The sequence below is a fragment of the Notothenia rossii genome, assembly GCF_949606895.1.
Source record: "Notothenia rossii genome assembly, chromosome: 10".
NCBI lineage: Eukaryota > Metazoa > Chordata > Actinopteri > Perciformes > Nototheniidae > Notothenia > Notothenia rossii.
This window is the reverse complement of record NC_136908.1, coordinates 49,203,633-49,219,938: the sequence shown is the minus strand read 5'-3', so window position 1 is coordinate 49,219,938 and position 16,306 is coordinate 49,203,633. Positions and strand designations below refer to the sequence as shown.

The following is a 16,306-nucleotide window of genomic DNA, read 5'->3' as shown; positions in this document are numbered from 1 at the left end:
CACAGCTCTCTTGGTTGCAAAGTGTCTTGTTAAAGTAAATGTCAAGTCATAAAAATCTGCAGTTGTTTAACATTGCATGTACAGTATGTGTTCCACACTCAACATACTAAAATGTAACTTAATGGAATTTAATACACCAAATTCAATGTACTATTTCCATTTAACAAATATTGTGACATGTTTGTAGTCGTTATCTTGTTGGTAAATCAGCATTCAAACTCAGTAAGGATCTTCTGATTACACATCTTGGCAATAATGAATAAGATTTCCTTGAGCTCAACAATGAAAACAAATATTGTATATGAATAGATTTACTCTGACGCAGAAGGGTAAGTGTATATAGTCCATATAAATATAAATTATATTACTGAAATAAAGTTACATTAATTTCGACATGAGTAAAGGATGTAAAATACTTACTCAAACACAACTGGAGCTTCAGATGTCAAAGTAAACTGCATTACCCAGAAGCCCTTGGTACAATAACATAACCACGGGGCGTTTTTATCCAACCAGAGCGCGGCCACGGTGTTCTCCTATAGACGTGTCGTATTCTGTTATTGAGGAAAAACACAGCGCTGTTTTTTCTGCTACTTCTCTATCCAACCGACATTAATTAACCGACATATTAATAGAGACAGACAGAACAATGGCAGAGCCCAGCAGGCAGGATATCGCAGCTATTTTCAAGCGACTTCGCTCCATTCCTACCAACAAGGTGAGAGTTTTAAACAGCGGACGGTTTAATCTAACAAGGAAGTTGAACTGACACGTCGCACTTTGAGAAACGCCAACGCTAGCTTTAATGTCACATCTTAATTTACCAACAAGCTGATACTTATCGTGTTGGAAATTTTGGTTTCTTGTTGAATTGTGTCCTGGTGGGAGAACAACCTGTCAGACAACGTGTTAGCAGACGTAGCATTAGCTAAGTGGTTGACAGCTAAGCTAGGCTATATTTTGACAGTTGACATGTAGCTAGCTGTGTTTGTTCTGGCTTCACTTTTTAAAGCTCCCTTAAGGCCACTTAGGAAATATGGGATATGTGTGCATACATCCTGGATCATACCCAAATGGAAGTGTGTTTATTTTTCCAGTGGAAGTTAATTACATTGCCTATGCCAACAGCTGTTTGATTCGGCATCACCATGCACTTTAGACCTAGCTAAGCTAGGCTATATTTTGACAGTTGACATGTAGCTAGCTGTGTTTGTTCTGGCTTCACTTTTTAAAGCTCCCTTAAGGCCACTTAGGAAATATGGGACATGTGTGCATACATCCTGAATCATACCCAAATGGAAGTGTGTTTATTTTTCCAGTGGAAGTTAATTACATTGCCTATGCCAACAGCTGTTTGATTCGGCAGCACCATGCACTTTAGACCTTGTGCCTACCAACACCCTTCACTTTGTTTGCTTCCACGTTTTCTCTTTTATTGACTTTGATCGTATGTATTTGAATAAGGTGGGGGTTGAAACATGACCTTTAAATCAAAATCTGTTTAATGAGATACATTTTCTCCTGTGCTCTCCTAGGTTTGCTTTGACTGCTCAGCTAAAAACCCCAGTTGGGCCAGCATCACCTACGGTGTGTTCCTGTGTATAGACTGCTCTGGGACTCACAGGTCTCTGGGGGTTCACCTGAGCTTCATCAGGTATGTCGGGACTTATTCATGATGTAGTTTCAAAACAAAATACTAAAACATGAATTTAACTTTTATTCATCACAATACAAAACTAGACAAGGGATTGATTTCTCTTTAGCATATCTTTATGAACACACAGATATATTCACATGTTTTTAGTTTTGTATGTTTACATGTTATTGTCTGTAAATATGTACGTTGACTTTTGAGTTAATTTTTGCGGTGTATTGTCATTGCTTCTGCCTCTGCTTTTATCACTGCTTTTATTCATTTGTGTCTATTCTTATTACTGCAGTAACAGATGCCAACGAAATGTCAATATACCTATGTATGATGACAATAAGGATATTCAGATTTGTATTCAGATTTACAAAGATGAACAATGGAATTCAATCAACAATGGGGGAAATCATACTGTACTACAAACAAATGCATACAATAAACAATAATGGTATTCTACATACAGCATTAGCAGTGAACGCAAAAGTAACAAAAGGCAAATTACAGACAAATCACATTTTTGCATGAGTAAATACTTTTAACCACATTCAAAGTTTTTCTTATGTTCTGCCTAACTATTCGTTGCACAGTTTGTTCAAATCCTGTCATTGCTGTGTTTCACAGGTCCACTGAGCTGGATTTCAATTGGTCGTGGTTTCAGCTAAGATGTATGCAAGTGGGAGGCAATGCCACTGCGGTCAGTACCTGAACGCAGCATATCAACACATTTTAATCGCAGTATTGCTTAAGACACATGTAAGTAAACATAATTCTTCCTGTCGTGTTTCCTGTATCGGTTCAGATTTCCTTTTTCAGTCAACATGGTTGCACAACCAGCGCCGCCAACACCAAGTACAACAGCCGAGCCGCTCAGCAGTACAGGGAGAAGATGAAGACTTTAGCCACACAAGCCACCAGAAGACACGGCACAGAGGTAATGCAGAACTGGTTTAAAACATCCAACTCATGCAGGTTGCTCCACAGAGTCAAAGGAAGCCAGAATTGGTGGTTGATAAAACACACCTTTGCTAGTAGTTACTCTTTGTATAGTATATCTCTAAATGGCTGTATCAGATTAACCGCTCTCCTTCTTTTACAGTTGTGGCTGGACAGTCAGGCTCCTCTCTCCCCAACAGCACCAGAAGACAAGCAGGTGGATTTCTTCAGTCTGCACTCACAGGTAGGGGAGTTGACTCTTAATATATCCAAACGTACCTGCTTGATGTCAACCTACGCAGAGTGAGGTCATTTAACCGCGTGCGTCTGTTTATTGCCCAGGGTCCTGCTGATATTATGAACACGCCCAAAATGAATCTCAGCCTCTCCACACCACCAGAGAAGCCTTTAAGCCGGGAAAAGGAGAAAGACGATGATGGTATAAAAAAAAAAACACTAATTGTATTGATATCAATCCCATTCATGTGGCTTATTACAATTTCATTCATTCAGGTCATCTAGATGAAGGTCCTAGCGTCGATATGCTGAGTGTTTCTCCAAAACAAAATCAAGGTTGGTTTGTATTCTTCAGGTCTATTCAACTTCAAGACTTAGTTTTTGCATGAGATGTAACTTTACTCTGCTTTGATCGCCCCAGAGCCTTCCTCTCTTCTCAAGAAGAAGCCAACTGCTGCCAAGAAATCAGTAAGTACTCAGATATAGCTCTGTTTAGACACTTAACATTATCCTAAGTGTGTGTCATATTGTGGTTTCTAATATGTCTACTTCTAGCTGGCCTCTAAGAAGGGTGGTCTGGGCGCTCAGAAGGTGAGCAGTAAGAGTTTCTCAGACCTGGAGAAGAAAGCTCAAGCTGCAGACAAACTGAGGGAGAAAGACGAGGGCACCGGTGCTGCCAAGAAGAACTATCAACCCGAGGAATCCATGTGCGTCTCTTTACTTATTTTTCTCCCCTTCCGTGGTCATACATGTATATTTTGTGTTATTCTTTTTTTGCTGCTGTACTACTTTTCCTTAACCTGCCTTCTTCCTTCTCAGCGTTCCATCGCTGCGACTGGCCTGTAAAGATCTGGAGCAGCAGAGGAAAATGGAGGAGAAGATGTTTAAGGGATTGGAGGGGAATAAGAAAGAGCAAGCAGAGAGGCTGGGCATGGGGATGGGCATGAGGAAGTATGATGATGATGATGATGAAGACATAACTTCTAATGTGGGCTGATTTAAAGATTAGAAGCATATCTTTACTTGTTTCTTGCCCTCATTGTGTCTTTGCAGTGCAGTGTCTCACTCTGTGACCTCGGACATGCACATCATCCAGCAGGAGAGTCCCCAGGGGACCAAGACCTCCAAAGGACGACGCTTCACTGAGGAAGAGGAGGACGGAGGGTCCTTCAGCTCTAGGTCAGCCTTATAGTCTTCATTTCTAACTGTTACATGCATGTATTCATTTGTTATTTGTTAATATATTGTAAGTTCATGCGAGTTCCCATACCCTACTTGGTCTTAACTCCATCTAAATATGTTCCTGGTAGCAAAGATTTTGAATGTGAACTTGAAATCTGCCTTGACTGCAGCTGTTCATCAATGACATTACTCCTCCATCCTCCACAGTGTTTTCTCACCTGACATCCTTCTCTTCATTCTTCAGGGTTATGTCTCGGTTTGAGGAGACGGAGACCTCAGATAATTACTCCTCGGGTTGGAATGATAAAGGTGACGGAGGAGGCTGGATGAAGGAGAGCAAGAAACCAGAGCCGGACTTCTTACTGACCTCCGCCATTACATCGCTGAACGACAGGTAGGACAGTGTGTTGTTGTTGCTTTACATCGTCCGGATCTAACCTTTATGCTTCCAGAATGTAGAGCTGGTGGTTATTATATCACGATTGTTTTCAATTGTAATCATTGCTTGTTATCAGGCCAACGTCCAGAAGGAAACCAGAAGCAATGCCGGTGTCAGACTCCGGAGAAGCTCAGAAAAAGTTTGGCATTGAGGTGAAAGCCATCTCCTCCGACATGTACTTTGGAAAACAAGATAACAACGAGGTACAAACTGGAAAATGTAGAACTTGTGAATTCATTATGAATGATTAGAGTTGTCTTGCATGCTTTTTTAAATATCTATCGTAGACTGACACATCTAATCGTGAATTAGACCCGTGCTGAAAGTGATCGTGCATTCCACTTTACTATAAACTGTTTGAATTTGCTTTCTGTTCTTTAGTACGAGGCCAAAACTCGACTGGAGAGATATGCTGGCAGTGCCTCTATAAGCTCAGCAGACCTTTTTGATGATCCAAAGAAACAAGCTGGTAAGAGACGACAGCTCCATCACTGCCCTTTCAAAAACTATTCAATATCTAATTATTATTTAAACTTAGACGCATGTAGCCTCATGCAAGAGCATTTTTGAATTATCTTCCTAATTTTTGTAGTGTTATATGTCAGACTTGTATACATTTTTAACTGCTCAAATGTCGTAAATTGCAACCTTTAACTTGATGAATGCCACTTCTGAAACATGATCATTCATTTAATAAGGCTGCCTTTTTCTGCTTATTTGGTTGGTATGTTTTATTCATCAAAACTGTTTCACAGTAGGGCTGCAACAAACGACTAATTTGATAATCGATTAATCTATCGATTAATGAGACGATTAATCGATTATTCAGATCGTTAAGGTTTTAACTGTACTACTACTTATATCAATACTGCTTATCGATCCGGTCCTTTCAACGATAGTATTAACGGTTCTTTTGACAAGGAATAAGGTAAACTAACTCAACAAATTGTGAACAAAACTAACATTGCTTTTTATTTTAATTAAATGCATAATATTTCACATCAAAAGAAACAACAATGTTTTAACAAATCATATTAAATAATGTGATGACAGAACTGTAAACAGAATAGCTGAAACTTTAACAAAATAACTCAGTTACCTCTAATCATTAACATATGTTTTTATAACTGAGTTAACTCTGTGTGTTGCTGCTAGCATACATAACACCTGACGTGGAAACCTTACTCGTGGATGGGGTTACAGAGCTACTAGAAAGACAGTCGAACCCGGTGCATTCCTCCGTCTGAATGTGGTGCACTTTTGCTAAATGTTTAGACAAATTGCTCGTTTTACCGCCCTTATATGATAAACTTTTATTGCACTTTTGGAACGAGCATTGTCCACATCGAGACGGCTAAAGTTTAACCACACCTCGGAGCGCGTTCTCTTCGCCATCTCCTGCGTGTGTGTGTAAACTGCCCCGCCCCCTCGCATGCAGGCGGGGGAGAGATCTCTTGTCTGAATTGGGAAGATCGAAAATACATTATAGACGCATTTTGTAGTCATATTGCATATTAGAAACTGAGTTGGCGACACTAAGACTGCGATATAATGTTTATGTAGCAATAATACATATGACATATGTTTTTAAATGTCTCCTGTACCGATAAAAAGAGCGATAACGTTGGAGCTTAACGGGGTGTAGAACACATGTGATGACGTCACCAACGAATCGACGACTGAATTAGTTGCCAACTAATTTGGTAATCGATTTTAATCGATTAAGTCGATTAGTTGTTGCACCCCTATTTCACAGTAGTAAATTGAAGACAATAATAATAATAATACATTACATTTTTTAAGTGTTTTTCCTGGTGCTCAATGTGCTTACAAGCAATCATGTGTCATTAGAGCTGTGCTGTGTGTACTAAGGTAGAAATAATGAGAGAATGATGTGATGTAAACATCTTGCTTTATCAAAGCGGATCATGAATTGGGGAATTGATGGGAAACTGATGTTACACTATGACTTACAGCAAGCTGCTAAAGAGCCTTAAGCCTCCATCAGTGAGAAATAGAATAGAACTACTGACATTTACAAGTAACCAAAATATCCAAATGAATTCCTAAAAATGTACATATCCAAGATTATGATGATAATATGTACAGAGTATTTATTTATTTCCATTTTAGTTGTCTCATTCACATATTAAAGACAAACTGTTCTTATGTGAAACGTGTTCTTAACTTTGTAGGGATGCACACTGTTTTTTGTACAAGACACAATTGGTGAATTTCACAAATTCTCTTATTGTACATCACTTGGGTGTTCCAATTTAAAACAAATATGTTCTCACATGTCTCTCTGCTTCCCTCGCCCTTTGTTTTGTGCTTGCAGCGAGTTCCTACCGCATGACCAACGTTCTGCCCAACGCTCCCGACATGTCGCAGCTCAAACTGGGAGTGCGCTCAGTCGCAGGAAAACTCTCCGTCATGGCCAGCGGCGTCGTTAGCTCCATTCAGGTCGGCCATTGGATCAGGTCTATATAACCTTCTCTTATGACGAGCATTAATTCAAGTTCTAATCATTGATCTTATTTGTTTTCCAGGATCACTACAGTTCTTGAGCCACGGCGCGTCTCCTTGGAGTTCTTGATGAAATACGTTTCCTGTGGTCACTCATCCTGGGAAAACATGTGCCCCCTTGATGGTATCGAAATCAACCCCCCGAAAAAACCCTCTATACATCTATATCTAGTTTTTTACGAGATAATGTATATACAATTATGAGGATCGAGGGGATCAAGCACAATCTTTTTTGAGTGGAATTGTGTTCCCTTGAAGAAAGATCTCTGTGTAATGTTGAGTTATGAAGAATATTTAGTTTGGGGTTAATGCACCGTTTGAGGTATTGGGGTTTAAATATTTAGAAGTATTATATGTAGCAGAGGGTTTATGGTGTTTTGAAGTATGGATTTTTGATTCCTTTATTTGACTGGTTGAAAAAAAAAGAAAGCTTAGTAGTGAGGACAATTCAGTTTTCTTTTGGTTTTTTTAATTGGTTAACATCAACACATGTATTGTGCATTTTTGCACTTTCCCACAATTTTGAAAGTGTCCTTTTCCGTCCTCAAAGTGCTCTTATGTGTGCTCCTCCACAGACAGGCCCTTTGGTTTTAATTTGTTTCTGCTTTTTCTTGGTATTGTGTTTACACCGCTGCTATGACTGTCTATGCTGCCCCCATTTGGTTTCAATAAACATTTCATGGCACACATCTAAGAAGACACTCTTGAAGGCTGTATATCCCCTTATGCTTTTTTGTAGCTCCAATGTACAGCAACGTTAGGCATCCCTTTTTAAATCCTTCATCTTTTTGTTGCTGTAACATACTGCCAGGTTCGTTACCAAGTTGGTAATTTGGCAAACATAGCACTACATCTACGCTGTAGTCTGACTTTGGATTTTGAGGCGCTAGAGAAGCATTTATTCATGGCTCTGATATGAAATACTATGGCTCTTGCTTTTCTGATTTAGGGATAAGTGCTTTATCTGGAACTGGATTATCATATTACTGATCTCTGTACTGTTAATGCTTCTCAGGAGTTTGAATTGAGTTGTTAAGTATGAAACACTATAAGAGAAAGTTTTAGATCCTTCAGTGACCAAATATTTGTTTACTCCATCACTGTAAGCCTTAGTCCAAAGATCCTCACAACACACGCTCATACTCCAATATTTTGGAGTCATCTGGTTACCTTGTTTGCACCTTGTTTGTTAGAGACTGCATGTGGCAGCTTGTGCTTGAATGTACTGTTCTACAATTGAATCCTTGCTTATAAGTTGAAATTGCGTCCATGTGAGACTTTAGTTTGGTTGATCTTTGTAATATTCCTTTCTGTCTTTTGCTGTTGAATATTGTTAAATGTCAGGAATAGTAAAATTGCATGACCGTTAAGGACCCGCTGACACATCCTGAGACCCACTTATTAATAATGAAAAAACATTGTTCTATAAAACTGTATAGTAGTGCTACAAACCACGCTGTATAGGGCTTTGACTTTCCATTTATAGGACGCTACAGATAATCATGTTTTGACATATTTTGACACTCAAAATGTAAGTAGGATTTATTGAAACATGCCAAATAAATGGCTTGTGCCGAAGCCTTAAAACCTGTTTCTCTGTGTTTGATTGATTAATCTTTGTTTGGTAGAAATTAGAAGAAAAAAGTGTCCATCACATTGTCTCACAAACAGTGTAAAAACTATTATACATTTACAATCATACCATACACATGTCTGATATTTATTTTTGCTTGATCAATTTTCTGTCTGCAGACTATTTAATTAATAGGTTAGTAGTTATTTGTAGAGTTTCCAGTTTAGACATCATAAAGCAGGCCACATCAGGACAAATGCTGGCAGTCGCTTACGTGGCTGGCTGAGGCGTTCACTGTGCTTCCTGCACGGTCGGAACTATGAACGTTAAAATTGGAACTCAGTTTAATGATTAAAGACATTGGCAAAAGCAAATTGTAATTTTATTTTCTATTCAAAATCATTGTGTTAAATATAAATGTTAAAGATAAATTAACATTACAATAACTAATTCTTACATTTTACCTGGTTTTAGTCTAGCAATTCTGCTAATTTAGGATAAATACGATCTTAATAGGAGAACCTGAAGGCATCCTTTTTATCAAGGAGCAGGGTAAAGCAAAAGGATTGTTAGCGGTGACGTTTTTAATTTATCACCGTTAATTATACATTTAACAAACCTGTAGTATCCTACATTATGTTCCTACCTGTAAAAGAAGTGTTTTATTTTAATTTGCAACTCAACGAATAGCTTTTAAGACTTTTATTTTGACTGTTGAATTCCTTCACTGTGAAAGTTACCCACTGAGTGCCAGTGTGCTAAGATGCCTGCGGAGTTAAAACAGAGGAAGAAGTCTCAGAAACAAAGCGACCCAGTTCCAGAAACTTCGGCTACTAATGGGAAAGATGAAACGCAGAAAGTGAAGACTGAAGCTGGAAACAACGCAGGAGCGAACAAAACCTCCTCCAGTTTGGATGTTAGGAGTTTAATGTGCTTGTTGTCGCTGGCAGCGTGCGGGGCTCTCAGCTGGTGAGTATACATACATTAGTAAAGTAACTAAGTACATTTACTCAAGTAATGTGTAGTACAATCTTTAGGTTATTGTACTGTTCTTCAGTATATCAATTTCTTGCCACACTGTACTTCTACCCCACTACAATTCAGAAGGTAAAATAAATATTGTACTTTCACTCCACTACATTTATTTAATAGCTTTATTTACTTTGCAAATGTTGTCTAGTTACACCTGGAGTTCTATTTACAATATACCCTGCAGCAAATTAACGTTTACCAGCTTTGATAACACTGTAAATCCAGTCTGAAGACTTTTCTTTTTGTCGCTGCTTTTAATTGAACTATTCATATCTTAGACTGCACTGTAACTTTTATCCATGTATTTTTTCTTTTAATGTTTATTAACTTTTTTTTTAATGACTGATTTCAAATAACATTTTCTTAATGTCTTTCATTTTTTGTAAAGCACTTTGAATTGCCTTGTGTTGAAAAGTGCTATATAAATAAACTTGCCTTGCCTTGTAATAAATCAATAATTACAATAAAAAACATGTCATATACATTATACTGAAATCTGCATAATGTCTACTTTTCCTTTTGGTACTTCAAGTATATTTTTATGCTATTAACTTTTTACTTTTACTTAAGTAACATTTGGATTGCTGGAATTGTACTTGTAACAGAGTATTCTTACACTTTGATACTCCTACTTTTACTTAAGTACAAGGTCCGAGTACTTCTCCCACCTCTGTTTGTAAGGAGTGTATTTCTTTACTAATGTGTCTGTGTGTTTCTCTGTTATAGGATGGTACTGCAACAGAATGACAGGTTTTCTGCTATTGAAGAAAAGTACAAATCTTTGCAAGGAAAGACTTCGAGTCTGTTCGACATGGAGGAGGAAGTCTTAAAGGTTTCTGAAAAGGTACGTTTGATTTATAGTGGAACATTATGAGAGCTGCCTTGAGGGATAGAACTTTTAAAGGGTTACAAAAAAGGATTCCCATACACACCATTTTGATGTTACATGGCCAGGTTTTGAGATATATGTGAGATTTAATAAGAGAATATAATTACATTTGTGGTGTTTAAAGCATTACATGTACATAATGGCATTCATTTCTTCTGTTGCAATTTTTGGGGATTTTGTGTATTTGGGATAGGAAATATGTTGCTTTTCAAGAAAAAGAAATCCCACTAGTTTTGAGTCGGAGACATGCATATTCGTATCTGTATTTCAAAACCTGGATAATCAATACAAAATAAAACTACGTGCATAGATAAATAAACGATAAAACATATATTAATCGTGAAAGCAATATATTCATGCAAATAAAAAAGTGTTCTGTTCAGCCTCTCAAATGTGAAGATTCTCTGCTTTCCTCCGTATTAACATATTAAACAAAATATCTTTGAGTTTTTGACTGACAAAACAAGATATTAGCTTAGACTGTGAGAAACTGGGATGGGTATTTTCTGACATTTTATATGATTACCAAATGATGAATTCATAATAAAATTGCCAATTAGCCCTAGTACTCTTTCACCACTTTCCCTTTTACAGTCCCCCTACACAGTGCCTTTGAGTATGCATGCGTTTTGTTTCCTGCTGTATCTGTCATGTATGAATACTGAGGTCCATAGAGCTCCCACAGAAACAGCCCTCCTGTTTTGTGTTGCGGCTGCAGCTTGCCGCCTCTGAGGACGACCTGCAGGAAGCGCTCTCCACCGTCTCCTTGGCAACACGTCTCCAGCAGGACATCTCCACCCTCCATGCTGCTGTCACGGTGATGCAGAACGACGAGAACTCTGCCTCCCGTGACCTGCAGACGGTGAGCGGCCACTTCCTGAACGTGACGGAGACGTGGCAGGTGCGTCTGGCCGCCATCGCCTCTGACCTGACCGCCCTCAAGTCAGAGTCCCGGGAAGCTCATGCCGGAGCCACGGAGCGGGTCAACGAGGCCGAGCGGCAGGCCCGGTCGCTGGCGGAGAAACTGGAGGAGCTCGAGGACAGCACCAAGAGGAACGCCCGAGCTATGGAGCGCACAGAGGGGGACGACACCAAGCGATCGCAGGAACATCTGGACTGGAACACCAAGCAGATCCACCACCTGGAGGAGAAAATCAGCAGCCTGACCAAGAGGGAGGCCGAGCTCGACACCCAGCTGCAGGAGCACATCCCCCGGGCCAAGGAGTGTGAGCAGCACCTGCCCCAGGTGGAGGAGGCGGTGCGCTCCATCCTGAGGCTGGCGGGGGACCTGAGCGGGGCGGAGAAGCGCCTGGAGGAGGTGACGCTACAGGTGTTTGGGACTGAGGACAGCATGCTGAAAGCACTCGGCGAAATCCTGGAGATCAGACAGGAGCTGGACACCCTGCAGGCTCAAAACAGCATCCTGAAGATGAAGAACGAGTTGTCCGTGGTTAAAGAGGCAGTCCATGAACTCACCATGGTGCTGAGGGGAACTACAGTCGGCAGCCTGAAGGAGGAAGACACTCTGGAGGAAGAAGGATGGAGAGAGGAGGAGGAGGAAGAGTGGGAAACATACGATGATGAGGAAACTCCACTTCTTCCTGATGAGCTCACTGAATGATGTCATTGTTTTTGAGCCCACTCGAAAAAGACAGACCCACCTACCATGTGTTACTATTTGCTGTAAAACTGTTCAGTATTAGTTCAGTATTATTGTTTTTCAAATGTACACCTCAGTTTCATGTTACAAAAATGCTTTTGCATAAAAGTTCCCTGATTTGAACATGAACTCTGGTATACATGCACTGTATTAAACAATAGCACAATCAATAATATTTATTTTAATATTTGTTCAATGTGGACTTCCACATTTTGGTTTCTATAGCATTCGTATACAACATGACCCATTACTATGCCAAGTTGTATGACAATATCTGCTCCAGTGTTTCTAGATAAAACGACATTATAGTTTAAATTATGTCAAATTATTAATCAATTAGTTAATTGTTTTGTACTTCTAGCTTTTAAAAATGCAGGATTGCTCTTCTTTCCATGTTTAGTTTTCACATTTGAATGTATGGCAATGATTTCCTTATAGAACATATTTAATAAAATCACCTTTTTTATTGAAATTGTCTTATTTGTACAAATGTGTCTTTTCCCTCCTTTTTAATCTTGGCACTACATTCTTAACTGTGTTTTTCATAAATCTGAAACGATGCACTTTTGCATTAGTGTTTTAAATAGCTAACACACACATGCAGCTGTCGTGTCCTTGAATCTATGTGCTGTCTTTCCTGTTTCAGTGTGAGAGCGTCCAGCTGATGCTGCAGGGTCTCGAGGGTCAGAGGGGGGCTCTGGGGCCCCAGCTGGAGGGTCTGCAGCAGGACGTGAGCCGGCTGCAGGAGTGGTCCTCGGGGGCTGAACGAGAAACGGGCTCAGCTCCAGGGCAGCCTGTCGTCGCTGAGAGACGCTGTGGGACAGATCGAGGAGCGCACCTCCGCCATCGCCAAGGACTTTGTCAACAAGGTAGGTCAGCTCCTGTTGAAGGCAAACACATACTGTATGTTACTGTTCCTTGTATATTCTGTTTGCCAGGTCTTAGGGTCATATTGTGAACACAGAAATGTTGAGCACCCGAAAATGTTATGATAGAAATGTATAGGGTCAGAGGGTTAGGCACAGAGAAACTGCCCGATGCTAACTTGCGTATGTTGGGAAATGTGCAAAATTAGCATAAGTTGCATTAATTAGCATTTGCAGACAATAGTTATAAAAATGGCTTTGCCGATTTGGACAATTTTTGAATGGTTTTCGAGGTAATTGAGGATGTTGAATTGATTTCTTACATTTTCAAGATCAAAAATGTCAGTTTTAACCAGAAAGTGGCCTTATTTGTACTGATTTTCATGAATCTTTGCTCAATTTTTAAGTTTTAGGGGACTCAAAATGTATTAATGCTAATAAATTCAACTTATGCCAATTTTGCAAATTGCCCAACATATGCAAGTTAGCATCCGGCACTTTCTATGTGCTGGGGACCCTTACTATACATTTCTAACATAAAACTTGGTGGTACTCAACAATTCCGGGTTCACATGGCAAGTAAACTAGTAAAAGGTTGGAATACGTTTTAACAAGATGTATCTTTCTTTTATTGCTATTCTATTTATGTATAGTATAGTATTCGTTTATTTGTCCCCGAGGGAAAATGGGTTGCAGCACATCACAAAAGCATTTAAAAAGATAAGACAATACGTCACTGATAACAACATAGACACAGATTAAAACAAACAGACATAAGAAAACCAGATATCGGCGACATGACAAGGAGCCTATAGGCCCTCATTGCGAAATAGATGTGTCTCTACTTTTTACTGTTTTTATTGTTAATGTTAATTAATTTAAGCAGTCGCTGGCACAGCAATCTCCTTAAGGTTGCTCTTCAGTGCTAGAAAGTAAAACAACAAAGTACAATTTTTTGATATTTTTACTTTACTTGAGTATTACGTTTTTTTTGCTACTTTCTACTTGTACCCCACTATCTTTAGTTACTTTGCAGATCTGGATGAATGATGTGAAATATAATCAAGTGTTAAATCAGACTTTAGTTCCACCTGGAGTAAATTCACAAGCTACCCTGCAGTATACAAAGTCATTCAAACTAGCTGCACCTTTACCAGCTTTGAGAACACTTTAATGATCAATCCTTAGAAAACATATCATATATATTATTCTGAAATGGTCCAATCTGCAATATGACTACTTTTACTTTTGATACTTTAAGTATATTTTGACGATTATACTTTAATACATTTACAGAGTATTCCTACACTCTGGTACTTCTACCTAGGTACAAGATCTGAGTTCTTCTCCCACCTCTTTTGATCTTATCTTCGACCACCACTTTAAAATGTTCCTGTTGCTGTTTGAAAAGTATTTCTCTCTGTTCTGTGTTTGGCCTGTAGGTGGCGTCGGTGAGGACGGACGTGCGCAGGATGCAGGGCCTGCGCTCGGAGCTGGAGTCTCTGCTGACCCACGTGACGAAGCTGGAAGACAAAACCTCTCAGGTGGAGCACAGCATGGTCATACGCATCGGGGACGTGCTGGCCAACAGTATCGACCGGGTCCAAAATCTCCGTGACGCGTCCGAACGCAACACTAAGCCATCGAGCAGCTCCGCAAGCAAGTCCCTGAACTCACCGCGGCTGATACACGGATCTCTGAGCGCCTGAGGGAGCTGGAGAGCGGCAGAGCTCGGCTGATAAGAACAGTGACCTTTGCCAGTGACCTCAAACCAAAAGTAGCTTCTATCAAGAGAGACTTGGGGGCGTTTGAGCCTCAGCTGTCAGACCTGACTCTGCGGATAGGAAGGGCTGGCCGAGGATCTGATGAAGAGAGAGCAGGAGGTCGCTGAGCTGAGACAGACTCTGGCTAACCTCACTGCTGTAGAGGAAGATTTAAGTGTTACTGCTAAACAGGTCAGTGAAATAGCTGATATCTCTGATATAGGAGCGATGCACCGGCCAACATGAGCTATACTTCAACATCATCAAGATCAAAGATTTCTCCTTTTGGTTTGTCCTCTGCAATTACATCTGGTCAACTGTACTACTGTTTGAGCATTTACTGAAATTCACATTTTTATTCTAACTTAAATAAAAATGAAACATTGTCTATGAAATTGTGATCTAATTTAAAAAAGATAAGATTGTTGTATGTTCAGCACATTTCTAAAAAGTGCATTAAATAAGCCCAAACCAGCAATAATATTCAAAACTATTTTAAATAAAGGTATTATAGGAAGTGAATGCCTGAAAACATCAACAAATAAAGATACAATTGAGAGGATGAGAAAAGACTTTCAAGCGTGTGTCGGTAAATCATTTAAAATATAGCAGTAAAGGTTAACATAGGTCACTCAATAAGACAAAGACCATCAAAACAAACATTAACATTTAAAAAAAAAAGTATTTAAAAGATGATGCTGATTTACATAATTTACTCAGGAAGATTGTTTCAAAGTATTCTTGCCCTAATAAATAAAGTGCAGCCATGTTTTTTGTTTAGCCTGACCCAAGGAACAGAGCTGGTAACAATAACCCATTAGACATTTGAATGACAACAGCAACATCGTGTCTCACAGTATTTCTTGAGTTGTAAAACGTGTTTGTTTTCTTTGTTGGTTCCCTCCAGCCATAATGGTTTAACGGTTGAGGTTAACTGGTTTGTTTTGTTTTCCCACATTTTACACTGATTTTATTTTCTTTGGTTCAATGGCTGTTCCTCTAGCGGTGTGTTTTTAGGAAACAAATGTTTTATGAAAATGTAAGTATTTTGCCATACAGTAAATAAGGTAATTTCTTAAGTCATTCTGTGTCTTGCAGGAATATCTTTGGTAAATACACTACACTCCAATCTCATGTTTTACACTAAATATGAAGCTACAGCTGGCAGAGTACGAAATCAACAGGAAAACGGCTCCTGCTAATACTGGGTTATAGGCAGGGGTTAAATTGGGCCGGGGCTGTCCGGGGCTCAGCCCCGGCACATAGGACGATGCTTTGACGTCATCACCCTCGCTCATCTGTCATTTGTTTAAGCCATATGTTAAAACATCTCTCGTTCTTAATATAGACTTATTTAGGGTCAATATGTGTTGACTTTACTTTAAAATAGCAGATCTCTGTGACAGGATATTGTTTGTGTGTGTGTGTGTGTGTGTGTGTGTGTGTGTGTGTGTGTGTGTGTGTGTGTGTGTGTGTGTGTGTGTGTGTGTGTGTGTGTGTGTGTGTGTGTGTGTGTGTGTGTGTGTGTGTGTGTGTGTGTGTGTGTGTGTGTGTGTGT

The 16,306-nt window shown here is 39.5% G+C and overlaps 2 protein-coding genes across 2 annotated transcripts; both read left to right on the top strand.

Moving 5' to 3' along the window:
* The first annotated feature begins 519 nt into the window (after nucleotides 1–519).
* On the top strand, nucleotides 520–8,556 carry arfgap3 (ADP-ribosylation factor GTPase activating protein 3). The gene is made up of 16 exons (XM_079654120.1): nucleotides 520–718; nucleotides 1,536–1,654; nucleotides 2,270–2,342; nucleotides 2,448–2,579; nucleotides 2,745–2,825; nucleotides 2,924–3,020; nucleotides 3,095–3,154; nucleotides 3,240–3,286; nucleotides 3,374–3,525; nucleotides 3,638–3,769; nucleotides 3,872–3,997; nucleotides 4,245–4,394; nucleotides 4,516–4,642; nucleotides 4,821–4,908; nucleotides 6,778–6,902; nucleotides 6,989–8,556. Exons 1-16 carry the CDS (start codon nucleotides 650–652, stop codon nucleotides 7,004–7,006), a joined length of 1,596 nt encoding a protein of 531 aa, XP_079510246.1. The 5' UTR covers nucleotides 520–649; the 3' UTR covers nucleotides 7,007–8,556.
* A 522-nt stretch (nucleotides 8,557–9,078) lies between these two features.
* On the top strand, nucleotides 9,079–15,831 carry ikbip (IKBKB interacting protein). Its single transcript, XM_079655672.1, is given in 8 exon segments — nucleotides 9,079–9,507; nucleotides 10,297–10,414; nucleotides 11,178–12,074; nucleotides 12,766–12,802; nucleotides 12,852–12,988; nucleotides 14,428–14,623; nucleotides 14,626–14,834; nucleotides 14,836–15,831. Coding segments are annotated over 8 exon segments (1,959 nt in total). The 5' UTR covers nucleotides 9,079–9,301; the 3' UTR covers nucleotides 14,995–15,831.
* Nucleotides 15,832–16,306: the final 475 nt, after the last annotated feature.